Source organism: Heliangelus exortis, chromosome 11, assembly GCF_036169615.1.
Source record: "Heliangelus exortis chromosome 11, bHelExo1.hap1, whole genome shotgun sequence".
In the NCBI taxonomy this organism is placed as follows: domain Eukaryota; kingdom Metazoa; phylum Chordata; class Aves; order Apodiformes; family Trochilidae; genus Heliangelus; species Heliangelus exortis.
The window spans coordinates 5,722,992-5,745,437 of record NC_092432.1 but is presented as its reverse complement, the minus strand read 5'-3'; the positions used below and the strand labels follow the sequence as shown (position 1 = coordinate 5,745,437).

Genomic DNA, 22,446 nt, shown 5'->3' with positions numbered 1-22,446 from the left:
TTTAAACAGAGCAGCTATAAAATAAAATTTTGGCACAAAAATTTATTCGTATTTAAGGTCAGAGCTGGTGCTGCAGGAGGAGCGACAGGCAGGGTTTCAAGAATTTGACCTAGTAAGTAATTCTTCAGAGCCCTAACATTTCCTTCCCTCTTTCCCTCTAAATCCCTGGCAAAGGCACATCTTGAAAATTATTTTCTCCAACTCCAGAGAGGAGGCTAGATCAGAGGTATGTTTTTATTTCAAGCTAATATATCCCAGTAATAGCACTTTCCTAATGATGGAGGAAACGTTTCCATCCTGCTTCCTCCACGCTGCTCGTGGCAGTGCCTGTGAAATTTTCCCGTGTGTGGATGGGAAGCTGTCGCCTGAAACATGCAAGTAACTGCTCAGATGAGAAGCAGGCTTCTCTCTAGATAATTAAAGGAGATGTTTTTACCCTTTTTCCAGCAATTTTGACATTACCATCTTATTCTGTGGCTGAGGGGAGTTACACTTTAAGCTTGAGATCCCAGGCTCAGTTTTGCTGCAGCAGTTAAAATTCCTGGAATAGCAACAGGGATATTGATGATGCTGAGAGACACAGCAAAGTAAACACATGTTACTTCCAGCTCTTTCAAAAATGCAAGAACAAACAAAGACAAGGTTAATAGAGAAATAACCACTTAGAAGCTTGACAACAGGATAAACAAAATTTTAAAAGCAATGTTTGAAGCTTTAGAGAAGGGTGAACAGGAACTGAGCAGGGACCAGCACAAATACCCTTTTTTAACTTTAAAAAGGATAGATGGTCTGATCTTTCCAGCTCAGGGGTTTCAGGAATTTGCCTTTTACCAGTGAATTTTTTCCAAAATAAAAATAAAACCATATTTTGCATCTGAGCAGTAATACTCATTTCCTATGGGCCTCCTTAACAAGTCACATACCCTCTATAGAAGAATCCCTTGCTTTTGGCTTTGATGAGCTTCCTCTTAAATATAGTCTATGCTGTGCTTATATTTTTGAGTGCTTTTTGTGCTGCCTGCTCTAAACTTCCATAGTAGCAGTGATTCCCCTGGTAATGAGAGACACCCAAATCCCTGCTCTCTAATTGCATGGCATTGTTTTTAGTTGATGATAAAGCCTTTTAATATGTTAGTTGTATGTTAAACTTTATAGTCAAAGCATTCAGGTAAAATCTCTGTGCTGCCAGAGGATCAGGCTCTGTGCAGCTGGTGAGCAGGAATGTGTATGCATGCATCCAGAAGAGAATTAAGGCAATGAGAAAGAAATTCAGCTGTGTTACTGTATATAGGTGTAGCCCTAGAAGGTGCTTGCTCTAAGGTGTCTATCTGGCTATCACTCTCCAGAAGGGGATTAGAAATTTAGAGTTTTCGGCTGTTTAGCTATCTAATAACAGCCCCCCAAACCAAGCCCAAACAATCAAACATTTTATAAAAAACAAAAAAGCAAAAAGCCCAAAAAAACCCAAACAAAAAACCCCAAGCCAGAACAAAAAGAAAAAAAAAAAAAAAAAAAAAAAAAAGCCAAACCCACCCAAAACAAAACAACAAACCCAGTGAAAAATGTATCTTTACAGCTACAACCTGAACTAAATGCCTCTGCAAACATTTCAGCCTCTCTGCCTGCTCAGGTTGTGACCTGTTGGAGAACTCTGCTTGATACTTGCGTTTTCAGCTAATTTGATATCACCTTTTTGTGTGTGTGGTTTGAAGCTTTGTCATTTGTTTTGAAGCTGTCATTCTTTTATTGATCTCCCTAGCTGATCTTTTTTGGGCTCTTGTCAGGTCGTGTCTGTTCTCCATTGTCTGCCTGGTCTTGGCAAGCTGTAGGTCCTTTTATTGCCATATGAAGTGGGCATGCTTGCAGCAGTAGCCTGTAATTACACCCCACCACAGGTGACAGTTACAAGAGAGCTTTGGTAATAATTTTAGCTGCCTGATCTGATGTTTATGAAGAGCAAACCCTCTTTGGGGTCTGGCTGGGGTTTGCTTATATTGTTTCGTACTTCAGCTGTTTGATTTATGAAGCCCTCCCCTCTTTTTTTGGTTTGTATTTTTTTTTTTTTTTTTGGTCCCCAAATATATAATGTTGTGTCCTTTGAAGTCCTTTGAAGAGTTTTGTAAGAGATTTTTGTTGATCTTATGCTGTTTTGCACTTTTTCTTTCTGTCTCAGTAGCTTGTATTTATTTTGCTTTGTTTGGCAGGGTAAAATATTTCTCCTGTTGCTGATTTTATTTGTATACTTAACATTGCTGAACTCTTGTTTCTAACCACCTTAGAAGATATGCTCTGTTCTCCTAGCTGTGAGACTAATCACATTTTAGCTTTTAATTATGGTGGTTTCTTTTGGTCTTTGACTATTATTTAAATGTGTTAGAAAGGATCAAATTCACTATCCATGAAGGCAGCACTGACTCCTGTACTTGAGATGCAACTGCAAAGCTTTCACATGACAAAGATGAATGTAGCTCATGATTCTTACATATCCTCATCCTAATATTTGAAATTTGCTACCAAAAAAAAAAAAAAAAAAAAAAAAGAAAAAAAAAAAGAAAGCCTGAAATGCACACTGCCTGAAACCTGACTTTTTTCTCTTTTGGTGGATTTCTTTTTGCAGGTTTAGATTCTTTAGACAAATGTCAGATTAAGTATCTTTACCATCTTCAGAATTTGTGAGAAAGCTGTAATTTCTAATTTTTACCAATTTGCTGGTATGTTGGAAAACAAGAGGAATTTCTTTGGAACCATTTCCTAGTTTACCTGGTCCTAAAGAGATCCAGTGACTTTTCCCAATTTGCCTGGTGCCTTTCCTGAAAGTTCACTGTATTGTAGATTAGAAATTGCATAAACAGAGATGAAATTAGTTTTCTAAGTTTAATGAATGCTTCATCTGTGTGAGACCCATTAAATGGGACTATGAGAGAGAAGCTACTTACTCACCACTCTGAAAAATATCAGACTTTGAGAAGCTTGCATGTAAAATTCTCAGAGGTTGCCATGGATTTGCACTATGCACACCATTTGGAAGAAGTTATGCAGCTTGGCCCCAAGCAAAAATAAAATGTATGAAACCCGTGGCATCTATTACAAAAATGGTATGTAATAGGAAAGGGAATTGTCATTAAAAGTAAAAATTCTTTTACTTAGTGTGTGTATTTTTCCCCAGAACCCCAGGAGTATTGATTTTCTTTCAGTCAAGATCTGCTTGGTTTTGTCTCATTATTCACATTACTTTGACCGGGCACCTCTTAGAAAGTACTTTAAAGCACTTAGTTTTACAGGAAGATTGTAGATGTTGACAATTATTTCCCTTGCCATTGGTGGAGTATTTTGTGGGGCTTTTCATTATTCTTTTTAATTAAAAAAAAATAAAAATCCTTTACTTTTAACACAGATGTAAGCTTAACATAGTGCATTCTCTTGAAAGAGCAAGGCAGTTTTACACTCAGAAAACACGGAATGAGTGGAGATATGTCTGTAGGTGGTTTAAATCACTGTAACTCCATTAACTTGAGCAAGCCTGGGTTGATTATCATCAGTTAACAATCTCCATCATTTGGGGGACCGTTCTGTGTGATCAGGAGTAGCAGGATTTTGGAAAAAGATTAAAGTCCTGTAGATGGCGATGGACCCTCAGGAATGAGCCAGCTCCACACTCAAGCTTCTGTCAGATTTTTCTGGCAGGTTTTCTTTCTCTTGCTTGAACTATCTTATTTTTAATTTAATTCACCCGTTCTCTCAGCGCTAATCTAACACTAGTTGCAGAAATCTTGACAACTGGAAGAAATTTCCTATTTAAAGGTAATGCACCATTTTGCTTTTATGATGGAGGTAGATGCACCTTGAGGTGTTTTTCTTAAGGAATTTTACTTTTTTTAATAAGAAAGAGTTGGATCTTTTACAAGATCTGAAATAAAAGAGGTTTAGTATAGAAGCTACAGAGCAAATATATACTTTTAAAAGCCTGTTTTCTTTTAGTTGGTTTTTTTTTTCACAAGCAGCTAAGATGTGCTTTGACTTAGAGGTTAATCTTCATCAGTCAGGAAGTTTTTGGGTTGTTTAAGGAGAGCAATAAAAAGACCTTAAATCATAATATATCCCCTTTGGTTTTTTTTCAGAATTCCTTGGCAAATAAAGTTGAAGTAATGAGGTAACCACAAAATCCCAGAAATATGATTTTTTAAAAATCTATGCTATCAATTATTAATAAATTTGGCTACTACCACAGTAAAGGATTGCACTGGTACCATTAGCAACAATAAAGCTTTGATCACTTCCCCTACCTCTTCATGAAAACTAAATCTATTCATTTTAATTGTGACACTGCAGAAAAGCTTAGCTGTGGTTTTGAGAAGTGTTAATAAATATGTAAAACATGTAGTGTTTTGCCCCAGCCTAATGTTCGATTTATTTTAGTCTTAACATTACCCATGTAAAGTCAGCATGTTTACTGAAAGATGAGTGTCCTGTGAGGAAGAGTCTGCACTAGAACAGCCTTATTTACTTGATGAGCTCAGGTTCAGAACTTTCTACTTGCTTTTTGGAAGAAGTTGCTGTCTTCTGTACTTTCCTTCAACTTTCATCTTTTAATGGAACAGAGGAGCTGCACAGCTCTGTGTCAAAGCCAATTGTCAACTTGCATTAGATGCATTATTTGTTCAGATTAGAAATAACTGCATTACACTTTGACTTTGAAGGCTTGTTTGTTTTTAAATATACTAGGTACATGTGACCTTTTTGTCATTTGTGATGCACTTGGCTTGGCAAATTTGAGATACCCATTTAAACAGCAGCAAAAACTATTTGTACTGTAGGTACTTCAGAAGAGGCACTTTTTGTAGGTCTAGAACAGTAAAGCAAAATCCTGCAGCTAATAAAAAGCATAAATAGATTCATATAAAGTATTGTAGGCACTGGACCTCAAATACATTGCATGGGGGAAAAGCCCAGTGAGTGCTCAGTGAGACTGCAGCACTTGTTATTTAGCAGTGGGTGGGAATCCAGTTATCTGGATTATTGGGATCCCCAGTATGCATTGTCCATACAAGAATAGTTCAGAGGTGGCCTGTCAGAACATGATAGCAAGGACGTCTAATTCCATTAAAAAAATGCACTTAGGCAATTAAAAAAAAAAAGTTTTAGAATATTAAATGGAAAATGCATAATTGATAAGTGATATTAGGGTTTTTTTCTCTGCACTGAACATGCCCGTCAGGAATTAGATGATGACTTGTTCTAGCAGTTAAGAAAACTTCCCTTGATACTTCCATGTGCACATTTGGGAAAATTATGTGCAATGATATATTTCAATTTCCTTAATAAAGTAGACCTGTTTTCCTAATTCCCTTTCCCTCAAGTCCCTCCATGGGGGTTAAGAAATGAATTATTTTAAAATTATAGTCAGATAAATGTTTCCATGAATAAAAACACTAATCTATGCTTTTTTAAAAAAATAGATTCATATTCTAAAGCTGGGTAATAAACAGTAGCAGTGGAGAGGAAATATGATGTTAATAAAAATGCAGACATTTTGCAGAGCTCCTCTGAATGGTTTTAATTTTTTTTTTATTTTTTTTTTCCCTGGGAACTAGTACTTCTGTAACAGCGTGTGTCACAATGACTTTTCTGCTTTCTGTTTTAAAAGTTGTATGAATGCTAGCAGAGATAGTGGTCCTTTAATGCCCCATGAATACTGCCTTACACACTGATACCTATAGTAACACACACAGAGTGACTATGAGATCAAATGCTCTGGTTAAAAAGCCTTAGGGAAGCATTATGTGTCTGAGGTCTGATCTATTGTTTGGGAGGTCGGAGAGTGTTAATGCACTCTGCAAAGATTAGACTCCCTCTCTAATTGCTCCAACACTTCCTTAAAGGATTTAAACAGTCAGGAAAGGTGATGCTCCGTGTCAATTTTCGTCTTCTGACAGCCATTGAAGTTTATCTGTCTTTCCATGGAGACCACTAGATCATGTAAACCAGGCAATGTCAGAAGCATGAAGCCTGAATTAGGACTGAGAGCCACGAATACCATTATTTACAACTTAATTATTTCAGCTTTTAAATACTTTAAGGGTTGGGGATGGCTCTTACATGCCGTGACATTTACATTTGGTGATGGGAACTCCCAAAGCCTCATGGAAAGCTGAACTCACCGAGTGTGATGAAAAGTCACCCTTTCACTTCTGAAGGATCCCATTGTTGCCTGCAGCCCTTGGAGCAGGGCTGGTGCTTCCCCACCACATCTCTATGGTGCTGTCTCAGTGGGTGTGACAGCCACTGCTGTTGTCCTTAGTCCTGCTTATTTATATAAGTGCAGTGCTAAGTCAGAGCTACTGTGAGGCACTCCTTGCTGTTTACCCCAAAAAGTTTCTTCCCCTCTCTAAGTCTGATACCTGATTCCTTTTGGTTCACAGAGTCTAAATCATGTATGTAAAAAAAATACCAACTCTGGTAAAGCTCAGGCAGGTAAGTTTTCCTGCTGCTTAACCAGAATGCCCACACTGACAAATACCTCATTTTACAAAGCAAAACAGAGATTTGTCCAATGAATCTGAACCACATAAAAGAACCAGATATCACAGTCTAGATATTTGAAAATGAGTTTGAGCACCCAATAGTTCTGTTGCTGATTTAAAAGACTTACTGTGATTCCTTATGATTCCTTTGCTCAGGAAAGCACTTTAAGAACAAGGGATGAAAAAATGTGAATGTTACTGAGAAAGCCCATCCCCAAGAGTATTTGGAAGATTTAATTTTTCTGCAACAAGGCCATAGTATCCTCATGTTGACACTAGGATGACATTACTGTAATGAGAGTCAAATTGGACTCATCTTTTAAAAAATGTCCATTCCTGTTTCACAGACAGATGTGAGTGTGTCCTATTTCCCTGCAACACTCCAGTCCTGCTGAACAGAGACCCATCCTGTAGTTATTTTTTTTCTGGTGGATCAGAAGCTTTTTAATTTGAGATAGTGTCTGTGTTTTTGCTAGTCTTGCAGCATCTGAATGTGTTAGTGTATATAATAGTGTATATTTCACACATAGGAATGTATATATGTGATGTATATAAATATACATATATTTAATGCCTCTTTTTTAGACTCCAAGCAGATGACTAATACAGCTGTTTCAAAGGAGAAAAGGATTTTTTTCTTTTTCTTTTTTAATTAAAAAAAAAACAAACAACAACAACAAAAAAACAACACTTGGTTCTGAATCAGAAATTGAGGAGCAGGATTTATCAAGTGTATTCTGATCATTCTCACATGGGTAGTTCCTCCTTCCCTTCCTGAATAGCATGTTCCTTTGCACTGTTGGTATATTACATGAAATGTTTCATCTGTATATAAAAATTAAAAATTCAAACAAAAATCTGGCCCACATGAAGAACAGGCCCTTTGGGCATATGGTTCATTATGCATATTCATTTAATTACTGAAACACTTGGGATGTCTCTACTGCCCTTGCTTTCAACTTGTAAAGTTGGATCTGTTCTGCAGCACAGAATATGTTGAACAGGCATGTGTCATAAAGGAGTTCAGTTTTCTCCTGCTTCAAACTCTATATAATGTTCTTGGCTGGATTGTTAGAATTTACTGAATATATTCAATCCACTGCATCAGAACAGCAGTTCAGGCTCTCTTTTCCCTTAACACCTTCTCTACCCCAAAGTGGCAAATGCTGCAGTGATTGGTTCAGTGTTGTGTTTAGTATCAAAGTAAGGTGAGACTAAGGATTTAGATTTCAGGCACATTCCCACAAAGCACCTCAAGTCTCACATTGAAGCTGCATAACTTTTATTAGCTAAGAAGGGATTGCTGTGATAGTGTGACTTTAATTGATTTTCAGGGCAAACAGGTGCTGATGGTTTAGGCATCCCCTAGTCTCCTGCCAGTCCTAATTTGGAGCTGCATATATAATAGCTTTATTAAAATAAACAATCTTCTGGCTTTAGTTTTACCTGAACAGCTGCCTGAAATTACAAGACTTTTGCAAGTTTGGGGATTTTTTTTTAGATTGTTCTGTATTGTGGAAAGCAAGATGCTGTAGGTCTGCTCGGGGAAAATCTCTGCTACATTCATGCTGTCAATACTTAAGATTGTTTAGTGTCACTGCTGTTGTTGCTAGCTTAAAGTAGTAATGTATTTAGGGTATAATTAGAGTGAATCTCCCAGTTATCTTCATGCATTTCTTCTGTAATGCAGCAATTTTGTCACACTGCAGATGAGGAACCTGCTGAAACTGTTGAAGTTTGTTGTTGTCTTGCTGTTCTCAGTGTCCAATGTGTGAGTGTCACTTTTTGGGGAGGGCTCTAGGGAGGTTTGGGGAGGGCTGCAGTTCAGTTATGGTTTTTTTTGTTTGTTTTTTTTTTTTTTTTTTTTTTTCCAGATTGCTGATTTTGTGATCTGGGTTTACTGGGATTTTTTTAATTTTTTTTTTTTTTTTTTTTTTTTTTTTTTTTTTTTTTTTTTTTTTTTTTTTTTTTTTTCCAGATTGCTGATTTTGTGATCTGGGTTTACTGGGATTTTTTTAATTTTTTTTTTTTTTTTTTTTTTTTTTTTTTTTTTTTTAAATGACATTTTTTCTTTTGGCCTGTTTCAGTCTGGAAAAATTTCTTTTGGACTGGAGATACTGGAAAAGGGGGTACCGGGCAGTGTTGCAGCTTTAGTTTGTACACACATCTGTTTCTCACGTACGTGGATTTACTGCAACTGGATTTTTTTTTTTCATGCCATAGCTAGAGACTGCCAAGGAAGTAACCTTATGTGTGATTCTCCAGCCACTGCTCACTGAATTAAATCTAATTAAACATACTTGCTTCATTAGAGAGCACTTTTTACCCATTCAGCTCTCTGACTCACTATGAACATGTAGGAGGAAATCTTCACTGTAGTTTAAACATATCATTTATGCTTCCCATTTGTTACCAGTTGTAACCCAATGTTGAGAGCCCAAAGTTAAAGAAAACTTTCACTAAAAATGCTTTTTCCCTCATTGGGCAATTACATCACCACCTGACCCTTGCTGCTAAGGTTTCTCACGATATGAACAAATATATTTACAAAGACATTTTTCAGCTCAGATAATGACATTTTTTTTCATACCCTTAAGGTGTTCACCTTATCCTGAATAAATAAAATTAACCTACATTTTTGCCTTATTTTAAACAACATGGATAGTTTTTTCCTGACACTTTTTTGAATAATTATTTAGTATAAAATCAGACTTTTAACTTGTCTAATGCCTGTTTTCCTTGTAAACAGATTTCTGTATGAATGTCCAAAATTGTGACCCTGCTGATAAACCAAAACATTGGAGATAAAAATGGCTTTTTAATTTAGCTACATTATAAACCAACATTTTATTTTATTTTGGCATTCTACTCCCCTTTGTTTTAGGATCTTCCCTCCCTGCCTTTGTGATAGTTAACCCTTTAGAAATAGCATTCAGATTTATTCCCTTGACCCATTCCCAGCAGATTACCCCAAAAGATAGAAAACTGTTGTAATATTTTTTCTCGTTTTTTCAATTTTAAGTTTTATTGCTTGAGAGTCTTCACTCTATTTTATTTGGCACAGGAAATGTAAAATATGTTAGATAAAAGCAGGAGGGGAAAATTAGACCAGTCAGCATGCTAGCAAACAGTTTTTTCTTCAGTGTCTGCAGCCTAAAAGGATTTGAAGTCTTTTACTTGGAAACTTTTGTGCGTACATAAATAGAGAACCCAAAACTTGTGTTGCTGTATTTGTTCTTGTTTCAATTAAACTCTTTTAGGGTTAGGGATAAAGAAAAAGTAGCAGCCTCAAGAAAACTGTATATAGGGGCACCCTGCTAGACTTGTGATGTGGTGCTAGGTTTTGGGGACTAAATGTGTGTACCTCAAAGGGCAAAAAAACCCACCTGCAGACACACACCCTTTGTGTTAAAAATTGTCACCTCCCCAGACCAATTTGAGAGGTAATCTTCAAATAGCTGGAATGCAATATATAAATCTTATCACCCATTAAGTTTATAGGTAAGCTAAGTTCAGTGAAATAAACTTGTACTGAGCAGCTCTTCCCTGACCCCTCATTAAAGAGAGATCTCTAAGGATCTTGGGTTTAATTTCCTAGGCTGGAGAACTTCATTAATATAACCAAAATTATCAGAATGAGGGAAAACCTTATTTTATGCTCTTGTTGTTTATCTCCTTCTGACTCCAGGCATTGTTCTGAGTAAATAATAAGTTAATTGAACGTGCCAATAGCACAGAGGTAATTCAGGATCAGAGTGGGACATTTTGTAGGTTTGCAGTTGTAAGCATAGCATCTCAGCCTTCACTGGTGAAGTTACCAACAGCAGTGTCTCAAGAGGAGGGTGGGATTTTAATATTGTCAACTCTTCTGATTTCACTAGGACTTCTGCAGATAGCATGCTTTTTCTTAAAGCACCATTTCACCTAACACATACTGACTTAAGGAGTAGTATGTTTTTTTGGATGCTCTTCAAGTTTTTTTTCTTCAGTTGTTTGTTGGTTGTTTTATGGCTTTTGTTGGGAGTGGGGGACCCAGTGTTTTTTTTATTCTTTTTGAATGTTCTGACTGGTGTGAAAATAGTAACCCTAATGAGTATAATTCCTATCCACCTATCTCCTTCTTTTGAAGGCTTTATTCTATCACTCCTGTTTCAGTGGCATCCTCACACTATAAATTTTCAATCACAAGTTGGATGTCTCAGGTTTTTTACCCCCTTAACCTCAGCCTGAGCCACTTTCTCAGCAAGCTACAGCTGGGACAAGCAAAGATGGGACACATGGCTGTGGCAGCAGTACAGGGCTTTGCAGCTGTGTCATGTAGCCTGTGCAGACAACTGAGCTGGGCAAACATGGCCATGCTTTTTATCACCCAAAGCATCTCTAAAAAAATCAGATTGGTCTACATGATAGCAAATTATACAAACATATCCTTTATTCCTACTTCTCAGTTCTGTACAGTTATGCATGTAATATAGACAGAGCTACTTCAGGGCACAATTTGATCCTTTGGCTTGCCTTTGGGACGTCTAGGTGGGATTTTTGTGTGTGTCTCTTGTTTTGGATTCTAATTGTATCTGCCCTTGCAACAAAGCTTGTGTAGAAAACTAAGTTTTTTCCTGTGATGCACCCTTAAAAGTTAGGAAATTGTATGGTGATGTGTGGAGCAATGCAGAGATCATTTGTAATGTGGCATAAATATTTAAAGGCCTCTGTTCCTTCAGGTAATTTTTTATTTTGGTCATTGCTGTTCAATGCAGTGCATGTTCTGTTGAGATGCTCTGTGATCTTTTGTTGGGGACATGAAGAGGAAATTAAAATTAAAATAAAAAAGTATTGTCTGACAGTAGCAGTTTATTTAAGTATCATTTCTCTTCCTGACCTGTTATTTGTTACTGCATTGCAATGAGGGAGTCACTCTGCTCATAACCAACTCCTCCTTGAACTCCAGGTTGGTGGCTATGAAGTGATGATGGGATCTTTCTCACCTGGCCATGGCATGGTGAAAGAACACCAGACTGATGTGGGAAGGAGAGTGATAGTAAGAGTGATTTTAGAATGCACTTTTGGAAGAGGATCTGTTCTTACAAATCATATCTTTGAGAGCAGGACTTTAATGGGAAATAATACTATGTGACTCCCTTATTTGCCATGCCCTGAGGAGGGGCTGAGCTAAACTAACTTCCATAATTATTTTAGGCTTTTCCTTTTATTTTTTTAAAATATTCTCACTAGTCCAATGCACAAGCCAAGTTACTGCTCTCACATCAGGGTGAGCCCCCAACCTGTACCCTCATTTCTGTTAGCATAGCACCACTGTGTTGGTGCATCCATACTGCACATGCTGGGAAGAGATACCTCCATATATGCAGTAAATAGATATGTACACATACACACAAATGTCCCCCTCTATGTGAGTGTGTTCGTTCCCTCCCCTACTCTTACTTTCTCATTCTAAGGGCAGGAATAAGTATCTGTCAGAAATAATTTGTTGTCGACAGGCTTATTGCCTCCAAGGGACTTGAATGCCCTTTTCGGGAGCCAGTATCCTACATTACTGGCTAATATCCTGTATTTTGTTTGGGGCAGAGGGACTGAAAGCTTTAAAAAAAAAAAAAAAAAAAAAAAAAAAGTTTTCTACGGAGTTTGTCTCTGAATATTTAGCTGTAGAAATTTCTCCTCTTCTGTAGAGCTTGATTCTGTGTATATGGCAACTTGAGACAACAAAACCCAGAGATAAGTTAAAAGTATGAAATTACTCTTTCCTCTAAATAAAAGGGAGCACAGCTTTGTGTGTCAGTTTGAAATCAGTGCTTTGGTTTCATTCAAAACATGACTTGGACAATCACAGCAGTATCAGCTATGGTTTTTCTCCTGACTTCACAGATTTCATAGAGCATGTTTATAAATTGCAAGGAAGCTTTTGACAAAGGTGTTAGTAGTTCAGTTAAATTGTGTGTGGTTTCAAATCTTGGAGTTTCAAATAATATTTTTCACAGCTTCAATGATGAGGCATTTCATTAGCATTGGAGCCTACACTGGCTGAGAAAATAACCTTTACCACAGGTTCCTTCCATACACTTAATCTCCATTCACTTTTATTTTTTCCATCTGATGAAATGTATCTCTCCTCCCAACACTTTTTTTACAAGAGTTATTCTGGCTTACAACACAGCATCTCCTTCTTCACTAAGATTTGCCAGGATGAAAAGAGACCTTTTTTTAGGGTTAAAAAGTAACAATTAATGTGCAGAAAAATTAAAGAGAAAATCCTAACTAATGCAAGGTTTCTAAACCTCTTAAAACTGTTCTATCCCATGACTGTGGCTTTGCTGGTGACAAATGTTTTATGGGCATACTGTAGTAGACACCCGTCTAAAATCTGTTCTTAATAGTCAGATCCTAAATTGGAACCAGAGGGGCAGAAAAAACAGATTTGAAACATGTTTCTAAGGGTTTGTTTTTGCTTTCAGTTGAGATTGCCTTCTCTCATCTTTTGTACTGCTGTCAAAAGTGCCACTCTCATGGTTGTTCAAACTCCATGCTTCTTGACAGGAACAGTTGGACCCCTCTTCAATGATTTTCAGATGAAACAGCTTCCAAACCTCCAGAGCTTTAACTTGTAGTTATTAGGCCCTTAGAAACAGCAACACATTAATCAGCTGAAATCAAGTGGTCATTTCTCCAAGGCTGTGATATTACTGTTCTCTTCTATATAGAACTCTAGTCTAAATAAGAGTTTCAAGAGCTCTTCTTTTTTGTTTCCTCTGCAGAAATGTCTGTCCCATTTCTGTTTCTGTTTTGATCATTGTTTTATAATGCTGTGAATTAAATGGCTCAGTTTTATACTGAGGCTTTTATACTCTTGAATTGCCTTAGAAGAAGTAAGGCAGAAACAAGCTGCCTTCCACTTATTTGACTTTTATTTTAGAAATTGGCAACTATCCTCCTGACTTCTCTCATGAACACTCTGAAGCCCAGAAGAAAAAGTGTCAATGATGTAATGGATTATTTTTGACAGAACTTGGTCTAATGATGATGTGAAACATTGGGAAAACCTACATTTGGTTAAAAGCACTGAATCATCTGGAGCAGAGGCTTGGTTTCTGTCCCTGACTTCTGTGATACTGAGCAAGTGATCTGAACATGTTAATGACTTTGCTTACCAGTCCATGTATCAGGCTAAAGGCAGACTGGAGACTACGAAGAATCTAGATGCTGTTCTTTGCAATAGCCATTACATACCTCAACAACTAAACTTTTCATGAGTCTGGGCAAAAAGTACTGCTAGAAAAATAATTCAGGGAAGGTAAGGCCAGAACTTCTCCCCGGCATGAAGAGAAAATTAGAACAGGCATGGCTGTGAGGACTTTGTGTCCATATCACAGGGCTGCTAATGCTGTGCTCAGTGTCAGGTAGCTTCATGAGAACTGGTAAAGCAGGACATGGGCCTGTTTGAGAACTGCTTTCAAAGCTGATGCTGCAGAACTACTTAAAAGGCTGTTAGAATGCAGAAATATTTCTAGTCAAATGCAGAAATATTTCGATTTGCTTTATAAACGCCTTCGGAACTTTTATTGTGCGCTGAAGGTTCACAGCAATCATTTCCCATACCTCCGAGGCTAAATAATTTCTGAACAGCTGAATCAATTTGTCTTGTGTCTGTGCTGTGTCACAGTAATGAAAGTTCCCTCTCCTGTGGCAGTAGCAGCAAAGCAACTCTTCTGAAGGAGATGTGGGAGCTCTATTAAAGCATCTCTGTCTGAGTTATAACCCAGCAACTAATTAACCAGTCAGAATTAGGAAGCGACAGTGTTCCTCAGCTACCAATTGAGACTAGAGTGAGATTTTGTAATTAAGTTTTAAGATTTATTTAAGGTCTGAAACTTAATAATACAAAAAAATGTACTGTTAGATCTAAAATCACCAAGGTCTTGATTCTGTGTCTTGCCTAAATGACCTGTGATTGCAAGGTCGTATTATGCTTGCAACTGAGCAGAGTGATGTTCATATAGGAGGGTGGCAGATGCACTAAAATTGGTTCAAGCCCTGCAACTGAATGAATGAAGAGAGGTTCTTCAAGAGCTTCATTGACTCCTGTGGGGCTTTGCCTAGCTGACTGCCAGTGGGATCTTTTTGCTGCACTGAGAAGATTGACTTTGCTGATACCCCAGGGAGATGATAGAAATGCAACCTCTTCCAACAGGCTGGAGCAAACATTTTGGGTTAATACCTGGTGATATGAATTTCCATGAAGGACTTTACATAACGATCATATGTATATTTATATGTGTGTGGCTATTTTTATCTGTCCATTTATACCTGTGAGAGATATCTGTATTGATATTTAAAATAACAGGGCCTTGTTCTTTAGAGTGATGTTTGAGGTAGGACAGGAGCTGGTATGATCTTCCCTTTATCCTAAAAAGCAAGTAGAGATTCATCCAGGGGAGCTGGAATAACTTAAGAAGAACTTGTTCAGGTTAGAACTTTTCATTCATGGAAGACTTAACATGAGATATCACAACTTTTGAAGTCTTTATTAACTAAAGCTGTGAAAGACTCCTGTAAGGCTGGTCAAGTACCACGCCTTAATGGTCAGAATTTTTGTGTTTCTGTTGCCTTGCCTACATATGAAATGTGGCTGCTGGAATTATTATCAATTCTGAATTTTCAGCATGCTGAAAAACAGGATCAAAAAGAGGAAAAAAATCAAAACCAAATCCTCTTCTGCATTCCTATGCTGCAAATCCATAGTATGGGGATATAGCCCATTTTATAAATTAACATATTTCAAAGTTTGTTTAACTGGCCTAAAAATGCCAAAACCAGGATGACAGTCTAATTCCTTGCATAGCAATAGCTAACAAAATCAGGTTCACTTTAGAAAATGCAACTGCTGTTTGGAAAGGATCATGGATACAGTCATTGTTTCTTGGGGGCTTTTTGGCCCCTGGTAGATATTAACTGGCCATTTGTCTGATGTCAGACAAGTCTTTTTGTTTAAAAGTTACAGCAGGTGCTGTCTGGCTGGGGTATAAATTCTTACCCTGCTCAATGCAGTGGGAAGTGCTTTGCTACAGTGCAGTTGGACTTTCAGGTTCATAATACAAAATACATAAATATTCTGCAAGTGCCAGCCTTATTCTGTCTGACCAAGGATCAAGGGAGATAGAGATTTAGCTTTCTGATCACCCACAGAATTTTCCCTTCATTGCAGTTTGAGACACGATAACTGGATCTGACTCATTTTCACCTACCTGCATTATTCTAAAAATTGTGATTTTTGTTTCTGATCATTCCAGGTTCCTTTTGGGGAAGAAAAACCATATAAAAGTGATTGTGCCTTGTCTTTAAAGTAGAATGTTTAAATTAGCTTCAAGTTACAACCAGCATTAGGCGGTTCTTCTGGAAACAGTATATATGAGTAGAAAAGGAAATGGGATCACAACATGCAAATTTATGGCAGTTCTGGATTTAGTTTAACTTTGTATTGCCAGCCAGCATAAGCTTGAAATCTCTTTGGGTGTTGCTGATACTTGTAAAATAGGATTGTAATTTGGCTTGGTGTAATTATTTTTGTAAAAAAATCCGAAGTGCTTTTTAAATCTCTATTAAGTTAGTTACATATTTTGCTTCAAAATTTGACTTTTGGTTTTCCTGTTAGTGGATTTAGTCAGGTATCACTCCAAACACACAAATTCATATGTTTCTGGGCAGAGCCTGTAAATGAAATCAGAATATTCTGTGCTGAAAAATGGCAAGGGCAGAGGAATGGAAACAAGGCATACTGGATCCCTTTCCAAAATAATGCATCACATGCATCCTAAAGCATTGCCTTGTGGAAATTGATGGTCCTTCCTGTGTCAAGAACATAGGTGGATTAATTGTGAAGATTCATTTACTGATCATTCCCTGCAGAGTGATGAGGGAGCTGGATGGCTCCCTTTGCACAGGAGGAAGAAACTTTCCTCTAGCCTGGGAACAGCCCCCTGGCAATTAGGCTTTGGTGAAATGGAAAAGGAACTCTGTAAGTGGGTCTGTTATACACTAGTGCTAAGGACAAAGGGCTTTCAGGTTTGAGGGGCTCCCAGGAAGGAGTGAATAAAGCCTTCTGACTAACCTTATGTTTGTGGCCTTGTACTTCACCACGTACAGGGGAAGAGAAGCTCACAAATGGCAGTCTAATGGATTCAAACAGAATAGAAAGAGAGCCTGCTTTGCGAGCAGATTTTCTTTGCCAAAATAATAATATGAGTGAGGTTAATAAGAGATTCAAGGATGAACATGCACAGGGATAATGACTGAAAGGCTTTCTTATGCATCTTTCTCTTTAAATACTTGTGTTCCTTTCTGCTGCTTTATTTCTCCCAGGTATTTTTGGTCACTGTCTGGAGCGTGGAACTGTACATGGTGCCCCTGGCTCTGCTGGTGCTCTTTGCATACAACTTCTCCCTCGTCACAGCAGGGAAGGTCAACAACACCCAAGATACCCAGGCAAGTAAGGTGGCAGTAATGTTTCTGGCAGCCCCAGCTTGAATTTGGCCTTGAGCAAAATGTCATGCATCTTAATGGCATTAAGCTAGTTGTGTAGCTAAGCAGCATTTTTATTTTTAAGTTATTGAAAAGAAACTCTCTACTTTGTGATTCAATTCAAGCAATAAACCATTCAGAGGAGTGGGAGAAGTCAATGAGAGTTTGTAGGAGGGGCATTTCACTTACTAAATAATTGCAAATGTTTTTATTGGAGTTGAATTAATGAAGACTTAAAAAGCAACAAGTCCCTAAAACTCATACCCTTACTGCTCTTACACTTGCATCATACTGATGATTCCTGATTTAGAGAAAGGGAAAGTCAACAGAAGGCAGAGGAGAAGTTAGTTGTTTTCCCACCTTGTCCTGTCATCTGAGACTTGAAGGAAGCCATTATTCCTCCTCCCCACACCCCACTTCTAAATGACAGATTTTTTTTCCTAGAAATTTAGCCTCCAATACTTTAACTTTGTTTGGGAAATGAAAAATATATAAATACAGAACTAATTACAATATCTTTGGCAAAGTGCTACTGTTATGATACGAAATTCAGCTTGATGTTGGCCACTATCTTAACTTATGTAACAGTTACAATAAGAAATGAGGATAAATTCATTGATGTTCATCAATCATACTCTGTTTTAAAATGTGTGATAAGTACAGAAGCAAAATACAGGCCAAATTTCAACTTCCTTCTAAATTTTATCAAAAGACGATTGACATTTGTACCCATGAAGAATACCTTTACCCAAACAAATAAAATAGATTTTATATAAGGACATAATACCATAGAATTTAAAAGATCAATATCTGTTTTTTTAGTTTTATGGAGAAAAGTTGCTCCTAGTTCAGTTTTCATCCATTCCTAATGGAAAGATTGTTAGAAAATAAGGAAAATTGCATTGTCTAGGCCAGGACGTAGACTTCATTTGAAAACACATGGTAAGATAAATGCTTTCCTCCAATTTCAGCCAAGTCAAGAATAACATAGAAATTTCTTCAGTGTCTAAATTATTTCATCAAGAAAATGAGGACCTCCTGTGTGGGAGAATCTCAGGCAAGCAGGTGTTTTTATTTTTAATATGAAAGACAATATTAAATAGTAATAACTTACTTGGGAAAAAATGCACAGAGAATACCTTCCAGCACCCATCACTCATCCTGTGGCGTGTTTGTTGCATGTTGTGGAATGTTAGAGAGGTTTGGAGAATGTTGGAGAATATTCCTGAATATTCTCGAAGAGATAGGAGGTACGACCCCTTTGCTATGCCCAACCCCATGTTTGGGAGGCCAATTAGATCGGCCCATACTCCGGTGCTACCTGCACCAGGGATTCGCTGTGCTACAGGTAAACACACCGGGTGTCCAATAAAAAGTTATGTTGGTGGCTGGGGTGTGGTCACGGAAGCACTATATAAGCAAAAGTTGCTGCGCAATAAACCAGAAGTTCGTTTATCAAACATATTGGTTGCACGCATTTTCTTTGCCGCTCCCGCAGTTGCATGTTTAAGTGAGAAGAGTCTCACATATGTCAACAAAATTGAGCAATGCATCACTCAGGTGGATGCTACAGAGAGGCTTTATCTGAAAATACAGGTACAGGTTAAATGTAGTAATCCTGAGGAAAGGTCCATCAGAAAGTTGGCCCTTTTTCTGTCACACATCATATGGGCAAGATGATGCCTTGAAATTCAGGAGTGCATTTTGCATAAGGAAGGTCACACATCTGCCTAAGTGCTTTGCAGGATTGGGATCATATGGAACAAGTAGTCAAAGTGCCTTTAATATTACCTGATTTCTTTTTTATGCATGTCTATGATTCTAACCATCTGGAGGTCAAAAATAGACAATCAGGTGCTAGCCCTAGTCACATCTGCCCTGCAGATGAGAAAAGGTTTTCTTCAAAATACCAATGCTTTTTACACAGTCATTTAGTTCTTTTTTGCTTCTTCAGACCTTGGCTCCCTTTGGTTTTTATGTGCCAGCATGCACATTTCATGTATTATAGAGGAATGTGAGCAACAGTCTTTGCAAAAGTGGACCTGAAATTCTCTCTGATTTCTGTGCTATAAAATGGGAATAACTATTAACCTACATGTGATTCAGTTGCCAGGAGGCTGGATTTGTGAATATTGATGCAGTGGTTTATGATTTACAGATGGGAAGCTTCTACAGAAATGTAAACCATGATCAACATTAATTCAGCTGCTCAGAGTATTCCACAGAGCCAGAGAGTAAATCTGGGTATTTGAGCTCTCAGTACTTTCTGTGTACCAGATGCAACTGCTTTTCTGGGGAAGGAGACAAGAAAGAAAAAGCAAAACAAAGCAAAAACATCCAACCTCCCACCAAAAACCAAATTCAAAACATCTTTTTATTGTGATTCTTCACATTCTTTGTGCTTTGCTGTATACAAACTTGTAGTACACTGATTCAAACGTACCTATTAAATAACTAAGACTTGAAGTTGTTAAAGGCTCAACTTATAAAATGCCTGGATTAAAAGCCAAGCATTCCTAATTTCAAGCTTTAGCCAAGCCTTTTGTTCTCTGCCCTACCTGTCAGCATTAGAAGGTAAAGGGAGGATATAATACTGCATAGAAATCTCTGACTGGTTTTCATGAGATGGATTATACTCATACTGATGTGTTTTGTAAAGTCTAATATTTCAGTAATGTCCCTAAAGGGAGGGAGGGAGCAGTCATTGTAGCAGTGAGGATGGAACAAGTTGAGTATAGAGTCCTCAGCCTTGACATGCTGGCTGGTTCGTTTGTCAGACTAAGAACAAAGCTGTTTACAGACATTAAAAGCTGGCAATGAATTTGAAAGCCTGTTGCCTTCGAACTGCTGGACACAGCCACTAAGGGTTTATTTAGACTTAAAGTTTGCATAGGTTATCATGTGCTGTTTTCAGGATATCACAAAAGGAAAAAGCAAGTCCTTGAATACAAAATGTTATTTCTGAAAGGTGAAAGTAGGTTGTTGGTTTGTTTTTTTTTTTCATGGCTTGCAATAGAAGTGGGAGAAAACTAATGCGATGTTGTGGGACTATCAAACTTTTTAGCATTGCATGTCACTGCGAAATAAGTGTAGTGTTTTGTAATATGGGCATCTACTTTTGCAGGAGCTGATGGGCTTGGATGAAGATGAGGATGAAGATGATAAGGTAAGCATATCTCAGTATTGGCTTAGCTGGAATCAAAAGGAATGTGAGAGAGCACAAACCCATCCTGTCTCCATGAGGTCTTCCTTCATTTATTATCTGTTTTAACTGGGAAAACAATTTTTACCAGTTTGCTAGTTAGGAAACTTGAAAGTATAAGATTCTATAGTGGCATTACCTACGCAAGACCTCTGAACATTAACTGAATCTGAGCAGTCCTCAGTTTGATTTTGAAAACACAGAAGGCACATTTTCATGTATGTGCACTTGAAGTTGTGTGTATGGGTGGATGAGGTGCAAAGACATGCATGAGTATGTAAAATCCCTCATCACATCATTTCGAGTGTTGGACGGACATTCTGTACTAATGGCTTTCCCCGTATGATTTGACATTTCCATTTCTGTGGGCCAGAAGTGCTGTGGGGAACTGGTTAGAATTTTCTCAACATTTCTGTCAGAGCCTGGGAAAAAGATTGTTTTAGTTCATCGACTGAAATGTAGAAACAATGGGAATTGGCAAAGCCTGTTTCTTATTTTATTGGAGCATACTTACTCATTCTTCTCACTATGAAAAATTCATTGGATTTTTTTTCAAGTTTATCAAGCCACAGTGACAAATGATAAAAGGATTAGAGGGCATGACATCTGAAGAAAGATTAAGAGAACTTAATGTATACAGCTTGGAAAAAACCATAAGTAAGTGAAGGAGGATCTGATAATCTATAAATACTTGAAAGCTAAAAGGTGAGGAATTATTTAACGAGCAACAGCATGCAAAGGCACATTAGCTGTTAGGAAGAAAATGTTCACAAGGCAATGTGAAATTTTCAAATTGCATACTAAGTTAATAAGCCCCTTCTTGAATATTCTTTGATTTAAGACATACAGTGAAATTGCCCCTGTACTCAGCGCTGGTGAGGCCACACCTTGTGTAATGTGTCCAGTTCTGGGCCCCTCAGTTTAGGAAGGATATCGAGGTCCTGGAGCAGGTCCAAAGGAGGGCAACTAGGCTGGTGAAGGGACTCGAGCACAGAACCTACGAGGAGAGGCTGGGGGAGCTGGGGCTGTTCAGCCTGGAGAAGAGGAGGCTCAGAGGAGACCTCATCACTCTCTACAACTACCTGAAAGGAGGTTGTAGCCAGGTGGGGGTTGGTCTAGTTTCCCAGGCAACCCTCAGCAAGACAAGAGGGCAACGTCTCAAGTTGTGCCGAGGGAGGTTTAGGTTGGACATTAGAAAGAATTTCTTTAATGAGAGGGTGATCAAGCATTGGAATGGGCTGCCCTGGGAAGTGGTGGATTCTCCATCCCTGGAGATATTTAAAAAGAGACTGGATGTGGCGCTCAGTGCCATGGTCTAGTAACTATAGCGGTAGTGGATCAAGGGTTGGACTTGTTGATCTCTGAGGTACCTTCCAACCCAGCCAATTCTATGATTCTATGATTCTATGTTGATAGTGGAGAAGTAAATCAATACCACAGTTAGTGAACCTTAACTCTTCTCAGTCACAGACACTAGAATTGAAGCTCAGCAGTCTTAATTGATGGGAATAATTATTTAAATTTACCCTGCTCTTCTGCAGTGGTTATATTTTAATGAGCCACCAGAAATCCATCAGTTATAGAGTAAACTTTGTCAATCTAGTTGAGTTGTAGGTCTCTTGCAATACACAATTATTTTTTAAATGTTCTCATTTCTAATTCACTCTTTGCATCATAGCATTGTTCAATTAAACAGACCAGTATCTACAACTCATCAGAAGTCATAAAATGGAAGTTGCATCCTTTTTGAAGGCATACTGTGTAACTCTGAAAGTCAATAATTTCTGTTTGGTGGGTACCCAAAGCTAAACACTGTAAACATTAATCCTACATCTTATTTGTTTGATGCCTATATGCGTAACTTATTTGCTGGAACCAATACCAAAAAAGTTTAAATGTAATAAATCATCATCTAATCCTCTGCCTGTTCTATGGAACAGATCAATTGCTGAAAAAACAAAATTATTCTAGGTCAGGTTTACCCTAAATATAATTCAAATTACTTTGGTTCTCTCTGGAAATACATATGGGTCACTTAAACGTGGATCACTTGCATTTTTGCCTCCCTTCTGCTTCCCTGCTAAACAACTTCTCTGTCATTTTCTTTTTGGTAGGAAGGTTTAAGGGTCAGTGTTGATGATGATTTGGCCCTACCACTTTGTAATCAACATTACTTCTGTTTCCAGAAGTAAT

The 22,446-nt window shown here is 37.8% G+C and overlaps 1 protein-coding gene and 1 long non-coding RNA gene across 5 annotated transcripts in view; one reads left to right on the top strand and one right to left on the bottom strand.

Annotated features, from left to right (window-relative positions):
- LOC139800807 (uncharacterized) overlaps positions 1-22,446 on the bottom strand; it is a 369,707-nt gene that overhangs the window by 222,361 nt on the left and 124,900 nt on the right. For both annotated transcript variants that reach the window (XR_011727954.1, XR_011727955.1), the window contains exon 2: positions 8,423-8,503. This is a non-coding gene — a long non-coding RNA (uncharacterized lncRNA). The remainder of the gene's footprint in view (positions 1-8,422; positions 8,504-22,446) is intronic.
- Positions 1-22,446, top strand: part of MCTP2 (multiple C2 and transmembrane domain containing 2) — a 116,121-nt gene that overhangs the window by 75,488 nt on the left and 18,187 nt on the right. For all 3 annotated transcript variants that reach the window (XM_071754266.1, XM_071754267.1, XM_071754268.1), the window contains 2 exons: positions 16,893-17,015; positions 20,176-20,217. In XM_071754266.1, coding sequence (XP_071610367.1) covers positions 16,893-17,015; positions 20,176-20,217 — 165 coding nt within the window. The remainder of the gene's footprint in view (positions 1-16,892; positions 17,016-20,175; positions 20,218-22,446) is intronic.